Source organism: Entelurus aequoreus, linkage group LG17 (assembly GCF_033978785.1).
Source record: "Entelurus aequoreus isolate RoL-2023_Sb linkage group LG17, RoL_Eaeq_v1.1, whole genome shotgun sequence".
Taxonomy (NCBI): domain Eukaryota; kingdom Metazoa; phylum Chordata; class Actinopteri; order Syngnathiformes; family Syngnathidae; genus Entelurus; species Entelurus aequoreus.
In genome coordinates, this window is record NC_084747.1 from 30,695,716 (window position 1) to 30,722,852 (window position 27,137).

The following is a 27,137-nucleotide window of genomic DNA, read 5'->3' on the forward strand; positions in this document are numbered from 1 at the left end:
TATATATATATATATATATATATATATATATATATATATATATATATATATATATATATATATATATATATATTAAAAACAATAATACAATTTTATACATACATATATATATATATAATTTTTAAATTTATTTTGTATTTAAAGAAATAAGTAAGTAAGTAAGTAAGACTTAAACTTAAGTGAAGTGAAGTGAAGTGAATTACATTTATATAGCGCTTTTTCTCAAGTGACTCAAAGCGCTTTACATTGTGAAACCCAATATCTAAGTTACATTTAAACCAGTGTGGGTGGCACTGGGAGCAGGTGGGTAAAGTGTCTTGCCCAAGGACACGACGGCAGTGACTAGGATGGCGGAAGCGGGGATCGAACCTGCAACCCCCAAGTTGCTGGCACGGCCGCTCTACCAACCGAGCTATACCGCCCCAAACTTAGACTTAGACAAACTTTAATGATCCACAAGGGAAATTGTTCAACACAGTAGCTCAGCTACAATGATGGAAAGTGTAAGGATGGAAAGGACAATGCAGGTATAAATAGACTAAATATAGCTATATAAAATATAACATATATACGAATATATACATAATATGTGTACAGTATATTATATATACAGATATATTATATTATGTCTATAACATATATACAATATATAACAATTACCATGTACAATATTACAGTATATGTGACAGCAGCAGCATAAAATGGAGAGTAGATCCAGCAGAAAATAGAAAATAGACATTAAAAACAAAGAGAAGTAGCTGACATAGAAGGTGTCAGGTAATAGGCAGATATCATCTATTGCTGTATGGCGAGTGATTATACAGCTGGATGGAGTGCGGAATGAAGGAGTTCTTGAATTGCACAGTGCGGGAAGGAAGCTGAAGGAGCCTGTTGGAGTATGAACTCTGCTGTCCCTCAATTGTCAGGTGGAGTGGGTGGGCAGGATTGTCCATGATGGCCAGCAGTTTGTCCAGTGTCCTCCTGTCCCTCACTGACACAAGCGCCTCCAACTGTGTGCCAATAGTTTGGCCGGCTTTCCGGATCAGTTTATCAATCCGGTTTGAGTCCCTTTTGCTGGTGCTGCTCCCCCAACAAACCACTGCAAAGTACAGTGCACTGGCCACAACAGACTGATAAAATATCTCCAACAGCTTGCTGCACACATTAAAGGACCTAAGCTTCCTCAGGAAAAAGAGTCTGCTCATGCCCTTCTTGCATACTTGCCAACCCTCCCGTTTTTAGCGGGAGAATCCCGGTATTCAGCGCCTCTCCCGACAACCTCCCGGCAGAGATTTTCTCCCGACAAACTCCCGGTATTCAGCCGGAGCTGGAGGCCACGCCCCCTCCAGCTCAATGCGGACCTGAGTGGGGACAGCCGTTCTCACGTCCGCTTTCCCAGCAGCTTGCCTGCCCAATGACGTCATAACATCTACGGCTTTTAGAGAGTAGAGTGCACAACAAGGAGAGAGAGTTCTTGGTTTCTTATGTGGGTTTATTGTTAGGCAGTTTCATTAACGTCCTCCAGCGCGGGTAACAACACACAGCAACAGCAGTCACGTTTAGTCTACTGTAAAGCAGTTCGTCTGCCGTAAACAGCAATGTTGTGACACTCTTAAACAGGACAATACTGCCACCTAATGGATAGCCTGCAGAACACTGAAATTCAAGTATGTCTTTTATTTATATGTATAATAAAATAAAAAATAAAATAAAAAAATATATATAGCTAGAATTCACTGAAAGTCAAGTATTTCATACATATATATACATATATTATATATATATATGAAATACTTGATTTGGTGAATTCTAGCTGTAAATATACTCTCCTCTTAACCACGCCCCAACCACGCCCCCCGCCCCCAAACACGTCCCCCCCCCCCCCCCCCACCTCCCGATATTGGAGGTCTCAAGGTTGGCAAGTATGCCTTCTTGTAAGTAAGTAAGATATATATATATGCATATTCAGAGCGCATGTAACAGCCAATCAGCAGTGCGTATTCAGAGCACATGTAACAGCCAATCAGCAGTGCGTATTCAGAGCGCATGGAGTCAGTGTTTCATGTTGGAGTGAGCAGATAGGTGTTTAGCAGGTAAGGCAGCGGTCTCTCCCCAAATTATAATTAACACCTCCAGTCAACTACTAGTAACATCACTATGAGCCCGTTGACGTTCTAGGAACATAAGCGGCAGCTCAGCTCGCTCGTAGTCCTTGAGGTGAAGGCTAATTAGCTTTTAGCGTAACGTTAGCTCACTGTGCAGTGTGTGTGTGTGTGAGCGTGTGTGTGTCTGTCTGAGAGAAAAACAAGCATTATTGAACTACAGTTAACAACTAAGTTATTTCACTTTACATTTTTCTGTGTTGATTGAGCTGTGTTGAAGCAGCAAAAAGGACATTATGTTAAATGAAGAGTTTCTGTCTCTGATAGTTGATATAATAATGTAACTGCATCATAAAGCTTACATGAACTCCGTGGTGTTCAGGGATGAATAGTCTCTCCTATTGCTATTGTACTATTTTTTCAGCTATAGTTACATTAATCAGTAGTAGCAGCCTAGTTTTGAATGGCAGGGTCCTTGCTATCACATGTTGATAAAAATATGACATTTTCATAATAAAAATCAACTACAGGCTTCCCAAATGCTGTAATACATTAAGCATGATGAGTTGAACATATGTCAGCATGTGGCCCCACTTTTAACTCTTTTTTTTCAAACGCTTATTGCAAACGCTTACTTACAGTAAGTCATTAATTTGACTTAGTAAGTCATTATTTTGTCATTATTTTGACTTACTAAGTCATAATAATGACATACTTAGTACTTCAGGTAACTAGGACTGTTTTTTTTTTTACTTTACGGAAAAAATATGGAGATGTATATCGTATATCGCCATTCAGCAAATGGAGCGGAAAACACAACCAAAAATTGTAGGCTTCTTCACGCGACGAAGCCTGCCTACTTCACCGCAGTCTGTAGTCTATTGCCCCCCAGGCTGTGGTGGCAGCAACGAGGTGGAGACGTGATGGCGACAGGCCGAGTTACACCGATCCTTACACCCACCCACCCCCTTCCCCGGTCTGTCTGCCGGAGAGACACCACCTTAACTAACAAATTTTCTGGGGGAAACACTGTATATATATATATATATATATATATATATATATATATATATATATATATATATATATATATATATATATATATATATATATATATACTGAAGCGCACCAATTTTGTCAAGAAGAGTGGTCAAAAATTCAACCAGAAGCCCTTATTGCAGTAAAACTTGCCAAAGAGGATGGTACCAAATATTAACATTGCTGGATGTATACTTTTGACCCAGCAGATTTGGTCACATTTTCAGTAGACCCATAATACATTCATAAAAGAACCAAACTTCATGAATGTTTTTTGTGACAAGCAAGTATTTGCTCCAATCACTCTATCACAAAAAAATATGAGTGGTAGAAATTATTGGAAACTCAAGACAGCCATGACATTATGTTCTTTACAAGAGTATGTAAACTTTTGACCACGACTGTATGTTCCAGTTTTAAACACATTTCTGTGAATTTAATAACTGTGATGTTAATTAATTCAACATTTCTTATTACAAATGCACTTGTTTTCAAAGTTGCAAGTAAAAAAAATGTTTATTTAGTGAAACGAAAAGAAATGTAAAACTGCATCAATAATCGATTTTTAATTGAATTGTAGCTTCTGAATCGTAAGGTGCCCAAACATTGTCACCTCTCGCTGCACTCATTTTTACGTTCTCTTCTCATTCTTCACATTCATAAAACAACCAAACTTCATGAATGTTTTTTGTGACAAGCAAGTATGTGCTCCAATCACTCTATCACAAAAAAATAAGAGTGGTAGAAATGATTGGAAACTCAAGACAGCCATGACATTATGTTGTTTACAAGTGTATGTAAACTTTTGACCACGACTGTGTGTATATATATATATATATATATATATATATATATATATATATATATATATATATATATATATATATATATATATATATATATATATATATATATATATATATATTAGGGGTGTGGGAAAAAATCTATTGGAATTCGAATCGCGATTCTCACGCTGTGCGATTCAGAATCGATTCTCATTTTTAGAAAATCTATTTTTTATTTATTTATTTTTTATTTTATTTTATTTTTAATTTCTTTTTTTTTTTTTAATTAATCAATCCAACAAAACAATACACAGCAATACCATAACAATGCAATCCAATTCCAAAACCAAACCCGACCCAGCAACACTCAGAACTGCAATAAACTGAGCAATTGAGAGGAGACACAAACACGACACAGAACAAACCAAAAGTAGTGAAACAAAAATGAATATGATCAACAACAGTATCAATATTAGTTACAATTTCAACATAGCAGTGATTAAAAATCCCTCATTGACATTATCATTAGACATTTATAAAAATAAAAAAAAAGAACAATAGTGTCACAGTGGCTTACACTTGCATCGCATCTCATAAGCTTGACAACACACTGTGTCCAATATTTTCACAAAGATAAAATAAGTCATATTTTTAGTTCATTTAATAGTTAAAACAAATTTACCTTATTGCAATCAGTTGATAAAACATTGTCCTTTACAATTATAAAAGCTTTTTACAAAAATCTACTACTCTGCTTGCATGTCAGCAGACTGGGGTAGATCCTGCTGAAATCCTATGTATTGAATGAATAGAGAATCGTTTTGAATCAGGAAAAATTTATTTTGGAATCGAGAATCGTGTTGAATTGAAAAAAAAATCAATTTTGAATCGAATCGTGACCCCAAGAATCGATATTGAATCGAATCATGGGAAACCCAAAGATTCACAGCCCTAATATATATATATATATATATATATATATATATATATATATATATATATATATATATATATATATATATATATATATATATATATATATATATATATATATATATATATATATATACATGCATATACAGTGGGGCAAAAAAGTATTTAGTCAGCCACCCATTGACAATCAATGGGTGGCTGACTAAATACTTTTTTGCCCCACTGTATACAGGCATATATATGCATATATATACATATATACAAATATTTATACATGCATATATATATGTATATATATATATATATATACATACTATATATAGGCATATATATGCCTATATATATATATATATATATATATATATATATATATGTATATATATATATATATAGGCATATGCATATATATATATATATATATATATATATATATATATATATATATATATATATATATATATATATATATATATATATATATATATATATATATATATATATACATGCGGATATATATGCATATATACATATTTGCTTATATATATGCACATATGTATATACTTCTAGATGTATGTATACATATATATATATATATATATATATATATATATATATATATATATATATATATATATATATATATATATATATATATCCATATATACATATTTTCATATATATATTCATATATATATGCACATATGTATATACCTCTAGATGTATGTATATATATATATATATATATATATATATATATATATATATATATATATATATATATATATATATATATATATATATATATATATATATATATATATATATATATATATATGTATATATATATATATATATATGTCTTAATTAGATTATCCAAAAAAATAGTGCTCGATACCGTGGTAGAGCGTAATATGTATATATAACAGTGAAACAGTGAAAACTAACACCGTATTTGCGTATGATGTCACCTAGCGGCAGCATGTGGATGCTGAAGAGTGCAGGGCCAAGAACCGAACCCTGGGGAACTCCACACGTTACTTTAACATTGTTATGGGAGACGCACTGCATCCTGTCAGTAAAACAGGAGTTAATCCAAGACAAAGCTAAGTCTGACATACCAATACGTGTTTTGATACGCTCTAATAAAATATTATATAGCTCTTTGATTTGACTGGTCAGATGAATACGACCTAAGTGGATGCATTGCATTTATATCCGATTTATATCCACATACGAAAGAGTGCTGGGTCGGATATGAAAAGTTCAGAATTGCGCTGACATTAAAACATCCACCGGTCGCATAAAGGCAAAACAAGTCGGAATTGGCCTGCAGTGGGAACGAGGCCTTAGAGCGCACAAAACCCTTGAAATTGCCACAAATGCGCCAGGACTCAGACCTGTTAGAACTGGATCTATGCTTACGTCCGTAAACACTGCAAAGCGTGCCACGTCACGACGTCAGGTTCGCATGCGGGTGAGATTGCGATCACATAATAAATCAAATTTTTTCCCGTAACGTGAACGACTACATGAATAAATCGGATTTCCCCCCCAAAAATCTGAATTGGACATCTGATTGGTACTGTGAATGTACCGTAGCCGTATGTCGCACATTGTTGGTCATACAGCAGGGATGACCAAAGTGGGGCCTGTGGGCCATCTGTGGCCCATCGTGTCATTTGGATTGGCCCGCCAAAGGTTATCTACCAAGTGTAAAACATATTCATACTGACCTCTTTCAAGATGCACAATCTTTGATGGCATGTCCGCAAGGCTACACTATAAAACAGTCCGTAGATTTTACTGTCGCCAGAAATTTACCGTAAAATCGCAAGTGCCCCCATTTTTCCATTTACCGTAATGCACTGTAAAAACAGAACGCAGATTTTACGGGAAAAAAAACAGCAGCTCAGTCGCCAGAATTTTGCTGCAAGAAAAATGTACAGTAATGCACTGTGAAGAAAATGGCCATAGATTTTACAGTAAAACATTGGCATTATCATTAAACATCAGCGGTACAGTTGTTCAATTTACAGTACACTTGTGTAAAAAATACCATAAACTTCTGGTGACTGAGCCGAGGTTTTTTTTTTAACCATAAAATTGTTAGATATTTTTTTGACCAGCTAACTAGTTGCGTCTGAATTTGAGACCCCTGCTATATGTTAAAGTTGTGACTTTTTGACGCCCAATGGAATATGATAATCTTGGAGAAAACGCCAAAATGTAAACAATCCTTAAGTGGGTCTTGTGAGCCGAAGTTGGCCTGGCGAGTTGTTTTTGTCCTTCCCAAATTTTAGTCCCTTCTCTTTCCAGATGACACAGTATTTTCACACCAACTGTGGTGCTCTGCTCTCTGACACTGACGTGATGAAAATAATTTGACATGAAAACTTGTTTTTGCTTGGCAGTGAATTCTTCATGCCAGGGATGGTGGACACTCACATTCATGCACCGCAGTACAGCTACGCCGGCACGGCCCTCGATCTGCCGCTGCTCGACTGGCTCAACAAATACACTTTCCCCGTGGAGTCACGGTTTGAAGATTTGACTTTTGCCCAGAAAGTCTACACTCAAGTTGTGGTGAGTGTGCGCATGGCGCGTATTTATGAAATATTCAAGAGTTTTCACGAAGACGCACCGCAATTTATTAGAAATGAAAGACAGGAAGTGTTTCTGGCGTCATGCATACACTCTGTAATCAAATACTCTTTATGTCAGGTGAGGTCTTCTTCTGCGGGAGCCGATATCCTACCGTCACACATTCTGAATGGAAATGACTGAAAGGGAGCTTTGTCTGAAACTCAAATTTCCTACACTGTAAAAAAACCCATGTACATTTTACAGTAAACTGTCAGCTCAGTTGCCGGGATTTTACAGTAAAATACTGTTATTTTAACAGTAAAATTCTGGTGACTAAGATGCCATTTGTTTACAGTAAAATCGACCATTGTTGTTTTTACAGTGCATTACTGTGAATGGAAACAAGGCACTATTGTTTTTTTGTTGGTTTTTTTTCGTTTTTTCAGTGAATTTCTACAAATGAAAAAACGGTACCACTATTATTTGATGGTAAAATTTTGGCGACTGAACTGCCAGGTTTTTTTTTAACCATGAAATCTACAGTCGTTTTTAACAGTGCATTGCTGTAAAAGGAAAAACCGCACCACTGTTATTTGTATCGTGAAATTCTGGCAACTTGGCTGACAGTTTTTTTTAATGTAAAAACTGTGGTTGTGGTTTTTACAGTGCATTGCTGTAAATTTGGAAACGGTACAACCGGTATTTTTACGGTAAAATATATATAATTTTCACAGAGCATTACAATGAAAAAATGGTACTAATGTTATGTTTACGGTAAAATGTTGGCGACTGGGCTGCTATGTTTTTACGGTAAAAAAATATGTTTTTTACAGTATATTTCTATGAATGCAAAAATTGTTTTATGTGGCCGAGCTGCCAGCTTTTTACGGTAAAATCTACTGTCATTTCTACAGTGCAATACTGTCATTAAATAAATAATACTGCTGTTATTTTTATGGTAAATTCTTGCAACTGAGCTGACTTTTTATTTTGGTAAAATCTACAGATATTGTTTTTTTCAGCATATTACTGTAAATGGAAAAACGCTACCACTGTTATTTTTACAGTAAACTGAACTGCCAGGTGTTTACTGTAAAAAATATGCTCATGGTATTTACAATGTATTTCTAGGAATGTGAAAAATGGTACCATTGCTATGTACCGTAAAATTGTGGCGACTGAGCACACCATAAAATCGACACTAGTTGTTTTTACAGTGCATCACTGTAAATGAAAAACGGTACTGTTGACATTTTTGCGATAAAATCTGGCGACTGAGCTGATAGTTTTTTTTAATGTAAAAACTACGGTCGTTTTTACAGTGCATTAATTGCTATTCAGTTACCATAAAATATCTATAGTAGTTATTTTTACAGTGCATTACTGTATATGTTAACACATTTTTTTTTAACCATAAAATCTACGGTTTTTGTTTTTACAATGTAATATTAGTGTCAATAGCAAAAATAATAGCACTAATTATATTTTTATGGTAAATTTCTGGCGGCACCTGAGCTACCATAATATTACTGTAAAATCTAAAGTATTTTTTGTTTTTTTACAGTGTATCATTGTAAATGGAAAAAGGGCAATTTATTTTTGCGGTAAAATTTTGGTGACTGATCTGTCATTTTTTTTACCATAAAATCTACGGTCACTTTTACAGAGTATTGCTGTAAATTACAAAAATATATACTGCTGTAATTTTTACTGTAAAATTATGGTGACTGTGCTGCCATTATTTTACCATAAAATATCTGAAGTTGTTTTTTTTAACAGTGCATGGTAAATGTAAAAATGCTGGCGACTATTTTTTATTTTTTTTGCCATAAAATCTTTTTGTTATTTACAATGTAATATTACCGTTAATGACAAAACAGCCCACAACTGATATTTTTACGCAAAAATGCTGGCGGAACCTGAGCTACCAGAATATTACGTCGTTTTTGTATTTTTTTACAGTGCATTACTGTAAATGGTAAACATGCTTTTACCATAAAATCTATTATTGTTGTTTTTACAATGTAATATTACTGAAAATTAACCAAACCATGCGCTTCAAATCACTGTATGTATCGTGTGTGAAGAAGCCGTAATGTACAGAAAATAGACTCCTATTCATCCCACAAAGGGGAAATTATATGTTTGCAGTGTAGGTTTTTACACAATAAACGCCATGAAAACCTTGCAAATAGTAATACATGGATTGCACAGTGTAAAAATACAAAGTGTGTGCTGCACCAGGACAGAATGGCAGCTGGCGTTTGAAAAGAGCGTCAACTATTGTTGTGCTGAATGTTTTTTGTCCAAATAGGAGGAGAATGTTGAAAAGGTTGTTTTAATTTATACCGTCTTTGACAGAGGAGAACTCTGAGGAACGGAAGCACCACCGCTTGTTACTTTGCTACCATCCACACCGACGCCTCTCTCCTCCTGGGACACATCGCCAGTAAGAAGTCCTCCACTCACTCTCAATGTTTATTATCATCTTTGTGTTAATGTCCAGTCCATTTATTATCATTGAGTGAATGTCCAATCCATTTATTATCATTGAGTGAATGTCCAATCCATTTATTATCATTGAGTGAATGTCCAATCCATTTATTATCATTGAGTGAATGTCCAATCCATTTATTATCATTGAGTGAATGTCCAATCCATTTATTATCATTGTGTGAATGTCCAATCCATTTATTATAATTGTGTAAATGTCCAGTCCATTTTTTTTTATCATTGTGTGAATGTCCAGTCTATTTAGTATCATAGTGTGAATGTCCAGTCCATTTATTATCATTGTGTAGATGTTCAATCCATTTATTATCATTGAGTGAATGTCCAATCCATTTATTATCATTGAGTGAATGCCCAATCCATTTATTATCATTGAGTGAATGTTCAATCCATTTATTATCATTGTGTGAATGTCCAGTCCATTTATTATCATTGAATGAATGCCAAATCCATTTATTATCATTGTGTGAATGTCCAATCCATTTATTATCATTGTGTGAATGTCCAATCCATTTGTTAACATAGTGTTAATGTCCAGTCCATTTATTATCATTGTGTGGATGTTCAATACATTTATTATCATTGAGTGAATGTCCAATCCATTTATTATCATTGAGTGAATGCCCAATCCATTTATTATCATTGTGTGAATGCCCAATCCATTTATTGTCATTGTGTGAATGTCCAAGCATTCACAAAATGATAGATTCTACACCAGAAACATAAATAGAAACATAAATGTACTTTTATTATTATCATTCCGCCGCAAAAGTTTGGCGTGCTCCACAGCCCACAGTTTTTATCCAATCGGAACCGTTCCAGCATCAAATCGTTCGGCCCGACCGCGAATCGTGAGCTCCCCCCAAAAATGAAATATAAATGATCACAGAATACCCAGAATTCCAGGTTTTCCGTGTCATTTTTCCCATTGAAAATGAATGGGTGATTTTTCAAACTTGCACATTTCATCAATACCTTGGACAATCAAACTACCATTTTCCAAGTTCAAAAATATTCCAGAAATTCACAGAATTCCCGGTTTGAATTTCCTGGAAAAGTTTTCACAGTTCACATTTTTCAACCGTTTTTGACCATTCCACCTTCAAAACATTCTTCTTAATTGGAACAATCATTTTTTTGTTTTTTTTCCATAAAAAAACATGGTTTTCCCAAAATTCCAGGAATTCAAATTCCAAAGTAAAATTCAAACAGATTCCAACATTTCAACCCACACTGTTCTTCACATATGTTGAACGCAAAACATGTGGTGCCTTTCCCAAGATTTCCGGTTTCCCCAAAATTCCAGGAATGCAAATTCCAAAGTAGAATTCTAACTGTTACTACGTCAACATTTTTCAGCCGTTTCAAAAAATTCCGACATCAACACATTCATATCATTTAGGACAATCATGCTAATATAAATATTTTCAAAAATTCCAGTTTTTCCCCAAATTCCCAAATTTCCAGGAAATTCCCATTCAAATGAATGGCCGTATTCATAGTTCTACAATGCCCAAAATTCTCAAAATGTTGCACCATTTTTACCCGATTCCAACCTATCAACCATCCACCCACTCTGTTCTTCACATACTGTATGTCGAACGCAAAACATCGTCCTGTTTGTCACCAACACAGCTTTTAATTGCGCCTGGTAACCGTGAATGCCATTTTATGATTCATATGTTCGTTGGGCTTGCTCACCTTTGTACCTATTGACGGCAGTTATGCCGTCATTCGGTACAAAGGTGCAAAACATGGGTGTCCATACCTTCTCCACTGAGGGCCGCACACTGACAAATGAAAGGCGGGGCCGTTTTGATATTTTTCATTTTGAAATCCATAAGGGCTCTCCTCAGTTTTGGTGAACGTCAAAGGTCCCGGGGACCCAAAAGGGTCTCAGTCATTAAAGTGGTCAAAATACGTTATATATATATATATATATATATATATATATATATATATATATATATATATATATATATATATATATATATATATATATATATATATATATATATATATATATATATATATATATATATATATATATATATCTTTTTTAACTTTCAACACCTAACAACACCTGCTCAGTGGCCTTGTGGTTAGAGTGTCCGCTCTAAAATCGGTAGGTTGTGAGTTCAAACCCCAGCCGAGTCATACCAAAGACTATAAAAATGGGACCCATTATCTCCCTGCTTGTCACTCAGCATCAAGGGTTGGAATTGGGGGTTGAATCACCAAAACGATCCTCGGGCGCGGCCACCGCTGATGTTCACTGCTCCCCTCGCCTCCCAGGGGGTAGATAAGGGGATTGGTCAAATGCAGAGGACAAATTTCACCACACCTAGTGTGTGTGTGACAATCATTGGTACTTTTAACTAACTTTAAATATCTATAGATTAACTTCAGCGATATCCGTTGACAAAGTTTTTATTTGTATTTTTTATGTGTTATGGCCTTTTATTTTTTAATATGTGAAAATGATAAGTATGGAGAGAGTGTTTTAAATGTTTTCCATCATGCACTCTAATGGATTTAAATGGGTGTAATACTGAATTATTTTTATGGCGGTTGGACGTTTTTCACAATATCCACAAAGTTCAGTGAGCAGGTTGTGTTATGTGTGACCATGTGTGTTGACCTTTATGTTAGTAGCATTTATTTTATTTTTTTTTTGCACCATGACTAGGGTAGGTTGTTTGGATTGTGTCATACAAGTGCTGTGCTATTATTTCAAATTACTTTCAAGGGTCTTTGATCCAATTCACTCACATTGTCCACAAGATGGCAGCAAAACTGTAGCATTCAGAGACCGCCTGGTATTTAAGATTAATTTGAAAGCTGTGCGATGCTTTGTGTCTTGCGGGCCAAATTGAAGAGGCTGGCAGGCCGTAGTTTGGACACCCCTGGTCTAGATCAACTTTGGATTTATTTGTCAATAATACCTTTTTATTATTTTTTCAGCAATGGCATGGCAGCTTTGTGTTATTAGTGTCAAAATTACAACTTTTTCTCATTACATTACACCTGTTTGCTCTTTAATTCCAATTTTTACATTTTTCTGTAACACTATTTTTAAAATTAGTTGCGGGCCACGCTTTGGACACCCCTGCTGTAAAGTATGGACATTTAGGCTTTTTAAAGTGTACAATCTCATATTACCATAATTCAATCATATTATTACAGTAATTCACGCCCTTAAAGAGGCTGTTAACATCAGAATACACTACATATCTGTTGTTGTATTTTGGAATAAAAATGCTGTGCATTTGACCGAGAGTCGATTATGGACAGAGTCTAATGAATCAGACTGGATTATGAAAATCCTTAGAGAAAACTTAAAACACCAGTAGAGTGGAAGAACAAGTGGACTTTATATGCTTTATTGTGTTTCTCTGTATTGTTAGTTTTTTCAACTTGTTAAAGGTGAATTCCAGATTCTAAGTCATGAATCTCTCACCTGCTAGTAGACAAATGTTGCCATGGACCGACAGGTTGGTCCACTTTCACATCCCTCGAGACCCGAGATGGCTAAAAAGACGCAGTAACTTTTTTTTTAACCTTTCGTGAGGATTGCGATTGAATCTTCATCTAAACAAAATTATTAAGTTAAAGTACCAATGATTGTCACACACACACACAATAGGTGGGGCGAAATTATTCTCTGCATTTGACCCATCACCCTTGATCACCCCCTGGGAGGTGAGGGGAGCAGTAGGCAGCAGCGGTGGCCGCGCCCAGGGATCATTTTTGGTGATTTAACCCCCAATTCCAACCCTTGATGCTGAGTGCCAAGCAAGGATGTGCACGTCCCGTCGGTCAGCATCCCAGCGAGAGTGGAAATATTACAGTAAGTAAGCGGTAGAAAATGGATGGATGGATGGATGGATGTTTAGCACATAGCAATGCTTCTAATGCTAACAAAACTGCAATCGTTTAGCACTCGGTTTCCAAAGTTTATTGCTCATCCTCTTTGTGTTCGGGCTCAAAAAGTATAAGGTTCTGGATCATCATTTTTCCCAAATAATCGTTGTTGGCTCTCACAAAGTCTGCTTGATTAACATTGTTGTTGATGGGGAAGGGATCTGTGATCTTGCTTACTCATTATCTCTCAAAATGGCTCTGGAATCTCCATGAGAGTGATACTATTTTGATTATATATATTTACTCACAAACTTTGTAAGTCTTTTAGTGTCATAAATCAGATAGACAGTATATGATAGTAGCTTCACTATAACGGCTACTTGTTTTTCCACCCAACTGGTACTTTAAAAAAGCACAATTAGGTGTGCAAGAACCCTCAAACAAATCAAACATCTTGGGGATGAATAAGACCAGACCAAAGTTGGTGACCTCCGACCTCGCAAATGTTTTTCAAACAAAACCGAATTACTCCTAAGCACCCAAACAGGTTCCAGTCCCAACGTGAAAGACTTTCACACACAGTAATTACACATGTGAGAGGAAACAGCAGTTTTTAAATAGTCAACAGTGCTCACATATAATTAAATGTCTCATATTCTGTATCAAATTCAGTCCAAGACCTTGTCGAACAAGTTCTAACCTCTTTCGAGCGTGCTTCAAAAGTTTTACAACCAAAAAAAAAATACTTTGCAACCCCCCAAAAACATTTGTGATAAAGAAATTAATATTTTCAACCAAAAAAATATAATTGGAAAAAAAAACCTACCCCCCCAAAAATAATTATTTGTAACACCCCCCAAAAATAAAAACGGTTTGTAGCCGTACAAAAAATATATTAAAAAAAGGTTTTGTAATAAATAAAGCTTTTTAAACAAAAAACTATGATTGTAAAAAATCATTAGGAACCTAAATAAACAATGATTTGCAACAAACAAAAACGGTTTGTAGCCGGGGAAAAAATTTTTATAACCAAAAAAAGCTTTGTGTGCCCAAAATACCCATTGTTGATAAAAAAAAAAAAAGAATAGATTTTCAAACAAAAAACTATATTTGAAAAAAATATTTTAACACAAACAAAAAAAACGATTTGAAACCCCAAAAACGATTTTGAACAAAAGAAAAGAAACAAAACAAAAGAAAGTACTTCCAACCCAAAAAATGCTTTGTAACCAGAAAAAAACTATTTTTAATTAACACTAAATATTTTTTTTAACTGAAAAAAATCATTTGAAAATCCAAAATAAAACATTTTGTAAAACAGAAAAAGCGATTTGTAACTAAATATATATATTCTACTTCAAAAATTGTTTTGCAACCAAAATAAAATGTTAGCCAAAATGATGCTTTTTGACCAAAAAACCCCAGTTGAACCTGTAACAACACCCTAAGATAAAAAAAAGAAAAAGAAAAAGATTTGTGATCAAAAATAAATAAATGAATATATACGTTCAACAAAAAAATATTTATAATTAAAATTATTGAACTAAAAATAATTTAGAACTAAAACCACATTTGAAACTCAAATAAATTGGAACAAAATGTTTTTATTTGTAAACCCCAAAACATGTTTTTTTATTCAACACAAAACATGTTCTTCTTTAGTTCTTCGCAAATCTTGTTTTTTTTGGTTACCAACATTCGGTTGTGTTGGTTTTATCTTGCAGACGACTTGGGACAGCGAGCCCTGGTGGGTAAAGTGTGTATGGACCAGAACAATTGTGTGAAACATTACAAAGAGGGCCTTCAGGAGTCCCTGGAGGAAACACAACGGTGTGTATAGATCACGTCCTTTTACACATCAGTGCGGGTTTATTTATCTGGTGATGGCAAATATTTCCGTTTCCTCTCCAAGGTTCATTTCGCAGCTCTTGGCCAAGAAGGTAAGAAGCTTGACATCGTGAAAAACTAGTCTTGTAGTCTCTCGTCTACAAAGCCAAAACAGGCTGCTTGAACAGGCCTGTTTTGAATGTACTCTAATTATTTCTGTTGTCATTAAAATGATCTTAATCTGTACAAAATTGCACAGAAAGTCATCAAACACATTTTTTTCCTAAACTTCCTGTTTTGTTATTGCACGTGAGAACAAAACCTCAAATTAATTTGAGAGTTACCAAGTCCTTGTCGGTAGCAACTTCCCAAGTATTTTGTCTCCTTCTGCTCTTTCCTTCTAGTACACTCTCGTCAAGCCAGTGGTGACTCCTCGCTTTGTCCCGTCGTGCTCTGGGGCCTTGATGGGACAGCTGGGACAGCTTGCCAAGAATAACAACCTGCATATTCAGGTAACGTCACCTTGGTAATCAAACCAGGCGATGCCCACAGGGGCTTCAGTTGCTCGAGAGATTGTTAGGTAAGCCTTTTGGGAAGTTAAATGCCAAATGCACACACTCCCCTTAGGCACCTCTCCAATATGAGATGTATTTTGATACTTGAACAAAAAAAGGAATCAGAAACAATACATTTTTAAATAAAATGAACTTTATCGTAGGAGGTCTCCCTTCCAGGTCATAAAAGAGTGGTCCACACTAGGTCATGACTTAGAACAGGGAGACTATCCACCTGGTAACCTCTCTAAGCCGTAGGGGGGGGGGGGGGGGGGGGGGGGGGGTAGAGAAGCGGCAGGTCAACTGGTCTAAAACAGTCTATTTAAAAAGTAGAGTAAATATCAGTCAGTCAATCAAAGTTTATTTATATAGCCCTTAATCACAGGTGCCTACAGTGGAAGCATAAACCACAATGACATAATTCAGGACAATGTGAGAGTCCGGTCCGTTGGGAGCAAGCGGCTTAGAACAGCTGGCACATCCTCCTGACTGGTATATCGCCAGGTATTATCCGTGGCCACCTGGTAACCTCTCTATGCCGTAGAGGGGGGCAAAAAAAAGAGAAGCGGCAGGTCATATATATAGCCCTTAATCACAAGCAAGAAAAATTAATGAGAAACCTTGGGAGGGACTGCAGATTGGACCACCACGGGTGACTATTACAATGGATAAGTGGGTACGGTTCATAATGTGAGAGTCCAGTTTATAGGGAGGCCAGCGGGGGGATCTTCTTGCATGTAGACAAGTCGTCGCGCAGAGACGTCACCGACTATTGCATAGAGGAGTGATCCTGTCTGGGTTATGACTTGGATCAGCTGGCGCCTTCCCCGTGGAAACTGATCCGTGGTCACCTGATAACCTCTCCATGAGTTGGGTGGAGCAGCAAAGAGAAGCGGAAGGTCAACTGGTCTAAAAGGGGGTCTATTTAAAGGCTAGAGTATACTAAGTTTTAAGATGGGACTTAAATGCTTCTACTGAGGTAGCATCTGTAACTGTTACCCGTAGGGCATTCCAGAGTACTGAAACCTGAATAGAAAGCGCCCTATAGCCCGCAGACTTTGTTTGGGCCCTGGGATTCACTAATAAGCCGGAGTTCTTTAAACGCAGATTTCTGTCCGGGACATATGGTACAATACAATCAGCAAGATAGGATGGAGCTAGACGCTTTAGTATTTTATACGTAAGTAGTAAAACCTTAAAGTTGCATCTTAAGTGTACAGGAAGCCATTGCAGGTGAGCCAGTATAGGTATACATGTATATAGATATATAAAGGTATATACAGTGTAGGCGTAATATGATCAAACTTTCTTGTTGTAAGTCGCACCCACTAAATTAAAATATATATATAGTTTTCTATACATTAGCCGCACCGGACTATACGCCGCAGTTATATACGTTGTTAAATTAGTTGTTTACACAAAAATATATTGTAAATGTCTATTTACATACCTTAATTGTTTCCAAACGGTGTCTGTAACACGGCAGTACAACGACTGATCAAACACAACAGAAGTCATCGTCATGGACCCACTAGCTGTGCAAGCTACCTCTCCAATCAGCTAAACAGACTCAATAACTCCACGGTGACGTTTTGGTGAATTTACTGAGGAATTTGTGAAACTGAAACAATACAAAAAGAATGCCATTGTAAATTAATAATACTAACACAGACACTTGTAGACATGTTAGCATATTAGCTAATGCTAACAACACTAGCTTGATTACGTTACAATAGCACATATAAATATGCATGAAAACACTCTATAGACATCCCAGTTTGGTCAGTAAGAATTAATTTAGTGTTATTATAAAACTTACAAACTTTGCTTGCAGTGATTAATGGAGAATCCATACGAGTAGAACCGCTATGGACGGCTAGAAGACGGCATGCCACTTCTACTTTCAGTTGAAAATTCTAAGCAGAAGGGCACTGCAGTACATGCAGTGAGCGAACTTGTCCAAAAAATGGTGCCATAACACAAACAATAACACACCTTTTTAGTGTCTTTGCTTGTTTGTTTGTTTTTTACAGTTTTTTATGCATTATTTGCAAAATAGTGTATAAATTAGCCGCACCGTTTTATAAGGTTCAAAGCCTAGGAAAAAAGGATCGGCTTAGACTCTCCTGTTGCATGTTATTTTATTTCCAGAGTCATGTAAGTGAAAATATTGAGGAGGTGAAGATTGTGAAGGAGGCCTTCCCTGATTATGATTCCTACACCGATGTCTACCATAAACACAACCTGCTTACCAACAAGGTGAGGTCAGATCTTCAGACGGGTGAAGAAAGCCGACGGTTGATGATGGTATTACCTCACAGACCGTGATGGCGCATGGTTGCCATCTCAGTGATGAAGAGTTGTCTTTGTTCCGAGAAACCGGAGCCTCCTTGTCGCACTGTCCCAACTCCAACATCTCGTAAGTCATTCTGGTTTCTTTCATGTAATCTCTTTTTGTGACTGTCCGACTAACGGATAATGGTTCATGTCCCCAAGGTTGTGCAGTGGGATGCTCGATGTACGTAAAGTCCTGAAGCACAAAGTGAAGCTGGGCCTGGGAACAGGTAGGAATTTGAACCGGTATCGATTGCCAGGTACCGTGAATCGGTACCGTATCGATTTCAAATGTGAAAGGGACCCATCAATTAATCAATGTTTATTCATATAGCCCTAAATCACAAGTGTCTCAAAAGGCTGCACAAGCCACAACGACATCCTCGGTTCAGATCCCAAATCAGGGCAAGGAAAAACTCAACCCAGTGAGATGACAATGAGAAACCTTGGAGGGCGACCGGTGCAATGGACGTTGAGTGGATCTAGCATAATATTGTGAAAGTCCAGTCCATTGTGGATCTAACATAATAGTGAGAGTCCAGTCCATGGTGGGGCCAGCAGGAGACCATCCCGAGCGGAGACAGGTCAGCAGTGCAGAGATGTTCCCAACCGATGTCACTTGAATAACGCAATCGCTGCCCCCGCAGCAGTTATTAACGAGAACAGCCATAGAAATAGGTAGAAAGACTTAATATGATCCAAGAAGTCAAAACCCACGGAAGGCTCTTTGACGCAGAGGTACAATTGTTGCTACAGATTGTGTTGTTTGAGATTGTCATTCGTCACTCAGTCAACCGACTGACACATTACTGCCACAAGTGGTGGGAAAGTAGCTCTGTACATTGCTGCATTTATCTGAGTCCAGTCAGGGAGGTGACCAAGAACCCGATGGTCACTCTGTCAAAGCTACAGCATTCCTCTGTGGAGAGAGGAGAACCTTCCAGAAGGACAACCATCTCTGCAGCAATCCAGCAATCTGGCATGTATGGTAGAGTGGTCAGACGGAAGCCATTTATTTATAAAAAGTTTGCTAAAATGTACCTGAAAGACTCTTAGACCATGAGAAACTGAAATCTCTGGTGTGATGAGACAAAGATTGAAGTCTTTGGCGTGTATGCCAGGCATCATGTTTGGAGGAAAAAGGCACTGCTCATCACCAGGCCAATACCATCCCTACAGTGAAGCATGGTGATGGCAGCATCATGCTGTGGGGTTCCTTTTCAGTGGCAGGAACTGGGAGACTAGTCAAGATAGCAGGAAAGATGAATGCAGCAATGTACAGAGAAATACTGGATGAAAACCAACTCTTCCCATCCAACCTGATGGCGCTTGGGAGGTGCTACGAATTGGAATGGGCGAAACTGCCCAAAGATAGGTGTGCCAAGCTTGTGGCATCGTGTTCAAAACGACTTGAGGCTGTAATTGCTGCCAAAGGTGCATCAACAAAGTATTGAGCAAAGGCTGTAAATACTTATTTACAAAACCCAAAACCAGTGAAGTTGGCACGTTGTGTAGATCGTAAATAAAAACAGAATACAATGATTTGCAAATCCTTTTCAACTTATATTCAATTGAATAGACTGCAAAGACAAAATATTTATCGTTCGAACTGAGATTTTTTTTTTGGCAAATAATCATTAACATATCATTTAATGCTCCTCTCTGAGCTGCCACCTTACCGTGGTAGACGAGTTTGTGTGTCCCAATGATCCTAGGAGCTATGTTGTCCGGGGGCTTTATGCCCTCAGGTAGGGTCTCCCAAGACAAACTGGTCCCAGGTGAGGGATCAGACAAAGAGCAGCTTGAAGACCTCTATGAAAAATACAATCGAAGGACCCAGATTTCCCTCGCCCGGACACGGGTCACCGGGGCCCTCCTCTGGAGCCAGGTGGGGCATGATGGCGAGCGCCTGGTGGCCGGGCCTGTCCCCATGGGGACCGGCCGGGCCCAGCCCGAAGAGGCGACGTGGGTCCCCCCTCCAATGGGCTCACCACACATAGCAGGGGCCATAGAGGTCAGGTGCAATGTGAGCTGGGCGGCAGTCAAAGGCAGGGCACTTGGCGGTCCAATCCTCGGCTACATAAGCTAGCTCTTGGGACGTAAAACGTCACCTCGCTGGGGGGGAAGGAGCCTGAGCTAGTGCACGAGGTGGAGAAGTTCCGGCTAGATATAGTCAGACTCACTTCGGCGCACAGAAAGGACTCAGTTCTCTCGAGGGGGGCTGGACTCTCTTCCACTCTGGCGTTGCCAGCAGTGAGAGGCGACGGGCTGGGGTGGAAATTCTTGTTGCCCCCCGGCTCAAATCCTGCACGTTGGACTTCAACGCAGTGGACGAGAGGGTAGCTTCCCTCCGCCTTCGGGTGGGGGGACGGGTCCTGACTGTTGTTTGCGCTTACGCACCAAACAGCAACTCAGAGTACCCACCCTTATTGGATTCACTCGAGGGAGTACTGGAGAGTGCTCCCCCGGGTGATTCCCTCGTTCGACTGGGGGACTTCAACGCTCATATTGGCAACGACAGTGAAACCTGGAGAGGTGTGATTGGGAAGAATGGCCGCCCGGATCTGAACCCGAGTGCCGTTTTGTTATTGGACTTTTGTGCTCACAGATTGTCCATAACAAACACCATGTTCAAACATAAGGGTGTCCATATGTGCACTTGGCACCAGGACACCCTACACCGCAGTTCCATGATCGACTTTGTAGTTGTGTCATCGGATTTGCGGTGTCATGTTTTGAACACTCGGGTGAAGAGAGGAGCGGAGCTTTCTACTGATCACCACCTCGTGGTGAGTTGGCTGCGATGGTGGGGGAGGATGCCGGACAGACCTGGCAGGCCCAAACGCATTGTGAGGGTCTGCTGGGAATGCCTAGCAGAGTTTCCTGTCAGAGAGAGTTTCAATTCCCGCCTCCGGAAGAACTTTGAACATGTCACGAGGGCGGCGCTGGACATTGAGTCCGAGTGGACAATTGTTCCGTACCGCTATTGTCGAGGCGGCCGATTGAAGCTGGTTGGTGCCTGTCGTGGCGGTAATCCTGGAACCCGCTGGTGGACACCAGCGGTGAGGGATGCCGTCAAGCTGAAGAAAGAGTCCTATCGGGTTCTTTTGGCTCATAAGACTCCGGAGGCAGCAGACAGGTACCAACAGGCCAAGCGGTGTGCGGCTTCAGCGGTCGCGGAGGCAAAAACTCGGACATGAGAGGAGTTCGGGGAAACCATGGAAAACGACTTCCAGGCGGCTTCGAAGCGATTCTGGACCACCATCCGCCACCTCAGGAAGGGGAAGCAGTGCAATGTCAACACCGTGTATGGTAAATGATAAATAAATGGGTTATACTTGTATAGGGCTTTTCTACCTTCAAGGTACTCAAAGCGATTTGACAGTATTTCCACATTCACCCATTCACACACACATTCACACATTGATGGAGGGAGCTGCCATGCAAGGCGCTACCAGCACCCATCAGGAGCTAGGGTGAAGTGTCTTGCCCAAGGACACAACGGACGTGACTAGGATGGTAGAAGGTGGGGATTGAACTCCAGTAACCAGCAACCCTCCGATTGCTGGCACGGCCACTCTACCAACTTCGCCACGCCGGGGATGGTGTTCTGCTGACCTCGACTGCGGATGTTGTGGATTGGTGGAGGGAATACTTCGAAGACCTCCTCAATCCTACCAACACGTCTTTTTGATGCAGTACAGCCTAAAATCCTTGCAATGACTCTTTGAGAAATGTTGTTCTTCAACTGTTGGACAATTTGCTCACGCATTTGTTCACAAAGTGGTGACCCTCGCCCCATCCTTGTTTGTGAACGACTGAGCATTTCATGGAAGCTGCTTTTATACCCAATCATGGCACCCACCTGTTCCCAATTAGTGTGTTCACCTGTGGGACGTTCCACATAAGTGTTTGATGAGCATTCCTCAACTTTCTCAGTCTTTTTGCTACTTGTGCCAGGTTTTTTGAAACATGTTGCAGGCATCAAATTCCAAATTAGCTGATATTTTCAAAAAGTATTCGAGTTCGATCGTTAAGTATAAATGATAAATGGGTTATACTTGTATAGCGCTTTTCTACCTTCAAGGTACTCAAAGCGCTTTGACAGTATTTCCACATTTACCCATTCACACACTGATGGCGGGAGCTGCCATGCAAGGCGCTAACCAGCAGCCATCAGAGGCAAAGGGTGAAGTGTCTTGCCCAAGGACACAACGGACGTGACTAGGAAGGTAGAAGGTGGGAATTGAACCCCGGTAACCTGCAACACTCCGATTGCTGGCACAGCCACTCTACCAACTTCGCCACGCCGTCTTTGCAGTCTATTCAATTGAATATAGGTTGAAAAGGATTAGCAAATCATTGTATTGCTTTTATTTACGATTTACACAACGTGCCAAGTTCACTGGTTTGGGGTTTTGTATATGTGATTTATTGTCATCATGGGAATGTAGAATCCAGAGAACAAAAATGAATTTAGCTTGTACAGCAGTATAGATTTAATATCCACCAGAAATGATCGAGCGCCGAAAAATGAGTACCAAGATGTTTGTGTCCTGTTGTACTGCCAAGCATTGTGTTGTAAATGTCACGGTTTCTGGCCGCACCCTTGCTGCCTCACTTGGGAGATGTGGTTCATTGAGAGTCAAAAGGATTTCCGAACTGCACGGTGACATTCTGAAGCGGCGCATGATGTCCTCGCTTGGGAAAGTAAGCCACGTGTCAGTTTTCCAGCATGATGAGGACCAAACACACCTGTGGGATGACAGGATGATGACTGGTCAAAGCTGCTCGCAAGACTCCGGCGTACTGTGCGTAGCATCCTGGGCGCGGAATGCAGTTATCAGAGCTTCGATCATCACGCGCACTGCCCTGTTGTGGTATTCTGTGAACTTTTTGTGAATCCCTACTATTACGTAAAAACAGTGCCAAAAACCAGTCCGCGCACGCGCGACGCCTTTTGTTGCAGACTCTGTTTGCGCTTGCAATGTGTCTTTTTCTACGAGCGCAATGGCACTTGGGGGCAGCGAATCCCCTTCTTTCTCATTGGGAACACATTGCGAGCGCAAACAGACCTCTGCGCAATGTTACGCCTGAGTGTGATTGGGCCTCGATTGATTTATTTGATCCTTCTGATGCCTCCTGTGACAGACGTGGCGGGTGGCTACTCTGCCTCCATGCTGGATGCTGTGAGGAGAGCCATGGACACGTCTAAAATCTTGACCGTCCAGGACCAACACCATGAGACGCTCACCTTTGAGGAGGTGTTCAGACTGGCTACACTCGGAGGCAGCCAAGGTATCACCCAAAGTAGACCCCTTGTAATCATGCTGCTGAATATCTTTGATGGGTTAAGATATTAGGCTCTAGATCCGGGGTGTCCAAACTTTTTGACTGGGGGGCCGCATTGGGCTAAAAAAATGTGTATATATGTGTGTGTGTCGGTGTGTGTATATTGTAATAATATAATGTATATGTAATTAATAATTATTCGAGTTAAACATTAAGAGTATGTGAAAGTTCACCTTTTACCTTGTTTACCGTTATGACGACCTCCTTAAAGTTTTGTAATCAATCAGAAATATCAAGCAGCTGAAATTTGCCCCAAACATGGATAATTGTCGAGAGAGCTTGCATTTTGCATTTTTCCCATCATGCCTTGCAATGGATTTGAATAGGTGTAACTTTGCTTTTTTTTGTATGGTGGTTGGATGTTTTTTTTTATAATATCCACAAAGTTCAGTGAGCAGGATGTGTTATGTGTGACCATGTGTCTTGACCTTTTGTGCTGGTTGAATGTTTTTTCTGCACCATGACTATAGAAGGTTGTTTGGATTGGGTCATACATAACTAAATGCTGTGCTCATTTTTACTAGAAACTATGCTTCATGGTCACTGGGCTGAGTCACCCACATTAAGGTGACATCTGAGCACTTATCCGGCTGTGTATTTTTACATAATATGTTAACACACTGCCTTGCCCGATTGCTTGTTGAACTCGTGCCGTCTGGCGGGCCAAATTGAAGGCGTCGGGTTGTAGTTTGGACACCCCTGATATAGATCTCCAGTATAAGGACGTGAAGTAGTCTTTTTGTCAACATGTGCTTTGTCTGCAGCGTTGTCTCTTGATGACCAAATTGGAAATTTTGAGGTGGGCAAAGACTTTGACGCACTGAGAGTGAATGTAGCAGTTCCTGGTGGGCCCATTGACTTGATGCAGCCTGAGAAGCCAGAGGTACAGTATGTTTGAAAGGGGATCTATTTGGTTGCAAAATCTAAATCTAACTGATTTATCACCACTTTACTTTACAGATTTATCTAGAAAAGTTCTTGAATTTAGGTAAGTGACCATTTCTGAGTCTGATTCCAAACCGTTCTTGAGTCTGCCGCGCATCCCCGACTTAATGGTTTGGTTGGTGTCATGCAGGTGACGACCGCAACATAGTAGAAGTTTATGTGGCTGGAAGGAAAGTGGTGCCGTTGCCCGAGTAGATCCAATGCCTGGAAGATCCATGGCATTCCTGGAATTGTTGCTTTAATTGCATTTGTTCTGAAATTAGTCATATTGTATAACATTCGAGTCACAATGATTGAAATGAGTCATATTGTAAAAAAATTTAGTCACAATGAGGCTGCCGGGTATTATCGCAATTGTGAGACATTTTTGTCAATTGCAGACTCTGTGTACTGTAACTGTAAGGACCGTTCTGGTAACAGCCGCGTTTGTTTCTTCAATCAGGTGCACTTGAAATACCGTCACTAATTTCAGATTTCAAAGGCACATTGTTTTTTTTGTAAATCTCAACCCAAATCAAAACTGTTGCCATATGTGATGGGGGTACCATCAAAATCCAAATACTTGATGGTGTGTAATTACCAGAAGCTGTGGAAATTCCATGAAGAGATTTCCAGTTAATGTAAGAAAATAAAATCTATTTTATGAAAGATCACTAAATAGTAGGGCTGTGAATCTTTGGGTCTCCCACAATTCGATTCAATATAGATTCTTGGGGTCACGATTCGATTCAAAATCGATTTTTTTTCAATTCAACACGATTCCCGATTCAAAACGAATCTCTATTCATTCAATACATAGGATTTCAGCAGGATCCACCCCAGTCTGCTGACATGCAAGCAGAGTAGTAGATTTATGTAAAAAGCTTTTATAATTGTAAAGGACAATGTTTTATCAACTGATTGCAATAATGTAAATTTGTTTTAACTATTAAATGAACCAAAAATATGACTTATTTTATCTTTGTGAAAATATTGGACACAGTGTGTTGTCAAGCTTATGAGATGAGATGCAAGTGTAAGCCACTGTGACACTATTGTTCTTTTTTTTAAATTTTTATAAATGTTTAATGATAATGTCAATGAGGGATTTTTAATCACTGCTATGTTGAAATTGCAACTTATATTGATACTGTTGTTGAGAATATTCATTTTTGTTTCACTACTTTTGGTTTGTTCTGTGTCGTGTTTGTGTCTCCTCTCAATTGCTCTGTTTATTGCAGTTCTGAGTGTTGCTGGGTCGGGTTTGGTTTTGGAATTTGATTGCATTATTATGGTATTGCTGTGTATTGTTTTGTTGGATTGATTAATTAAAGAAAAAAATAAAATATGTATATATATATATTTTTTTAATAAAAATAAAAAAAGAAATAGATTTTTTTAAAATAAGAATCGATTCTGAATTGCACAATCGATTTTTTCCCACACCCCTACTGAATAGACATTTCACATTTAAATTGTATGTCTTTGCGTTCTATCTCTGTATGGGTCAATGTGTAAGAAAATGAAATAAAGAATACACCTTGCATTTAGGTCTTGTTTGTGATAGTATAACCGTGTTTGTCAGAAAAATTGTATTTAAATTATCAAAAAACTTTCCATTGTGAGTTTCCATTGAACAGACAAGAAGCTGTCTTTGTGGCACCAAGCCAAACGCTCGGAAGATTCCGCTGTGTACGATGGAATCAGACGGGAGGGGTCATCCATTGTCCTCCAAAACCTGCCAAAGCTGAATCCACGACAAGCCCAAGCCCGAGGGATCTTCTTCTTTTGTCTTCTAATCTGACCGAAAACAAGGACTGTTTACATTACATACAACCCATTCCTGTTGAGACAGGTGTTGTTGCGTAAACATTGAACATCTAAATAAAAGAGAGGACGAAAACCTTCTTCGTCAGAGCGTGGTGCAGGACTGTACAGAAAGTACAGTGGCCATGTCTCTCCTCAATATTGAGTCCAAATTTAATTCTGTCTCTGTTTGATTCCTTGCTTTTTGTCTTGTTTAATAGATGTCATCAGTGTTTGAACCTAACAGTGTTGTCTATGGATGTTCTCATTCATCAGGTCATCGTATTCACAAGGCGTCAATCCATCCTGTAGTATCTACTATACTATGAAATAACATGTTTTTTTTTCAGATTGTCTAAGTCTAAGTCTATACATTCTTGGGGGCAAGCATAAAGTATGGCCATTAAACGTGACATGCACATGTGCGATAACAAACATCCCTCAAGAGATGACTTCTAAATCTGTGCAGGGAAACAACTAGATCCCCGTAAGCACATGTTCTATGTTTAGATCACGGCAAAATG

General features: G+C 38.7%; 1 protein-coding gene across 1 annotated transcript in view; it reads left to right on the forward strand.

Annotated features, from left to right (window-relative positions):
• The window catches only part of gda (guanine deaminase), a 41,727-nt gene extending 14,944 nt beyond the window's left edge, over positions 1 to 26,783 (forward strand). The window contains exons 4-15 of the mRNA XM_062025474.1: positions 7,270 to 7,441; positions 9,803 to 9,890; positions 15,541 to 15,646; positions 15,729 to 15,756; positions 16,048 to 16,155; positions 18,349 to 18,456; positions 18,519 to 18,616; positions 18,694 to 18,761; positions 23,683 to 23,829; positions 24,648 to 24,766; positions 24,844 to 24,871; positions 24,959 to 26,783. Coding sequence (XP_061881458.1) covers positions 7,270 to 7,441; positions 9,803 to 9,890; positions 15,541 to 15,646; positions 15,729 to 15,756; positions 16,048 to 16,155; positions 18,349 to 18,456; positions 18,519 to 18,616; positions 18,694 to 18,761; positions 23,683 to 23,829; positions 24,648 to 24,766; positions 24,844 to 24,871; positions 24,959 to 25,023 — 1,135 coding nt within the window. The 3' untranslated portion in view covers positions 25,024 to 26,783. The remainder of the gene's footprint in view (positions 1 to 7,269; positions 7,442 to 9,802; positions 9,891 to 15,540; positions 15,647 to 15,728; positions 15,757 to 16,047; positions 16,156 to 18,348; positions 18,457 to 18,518; positions 18,617 to 18,693; positions 18,762 to 23,682; positions 23,830 to 24,647; positions 24,767 to 24,843; positions 24,872 to 24,958) is intronic.
• The last annotated feature ends 354 nt before the right edge of the window (positions 26,784 to 27,137 follow it).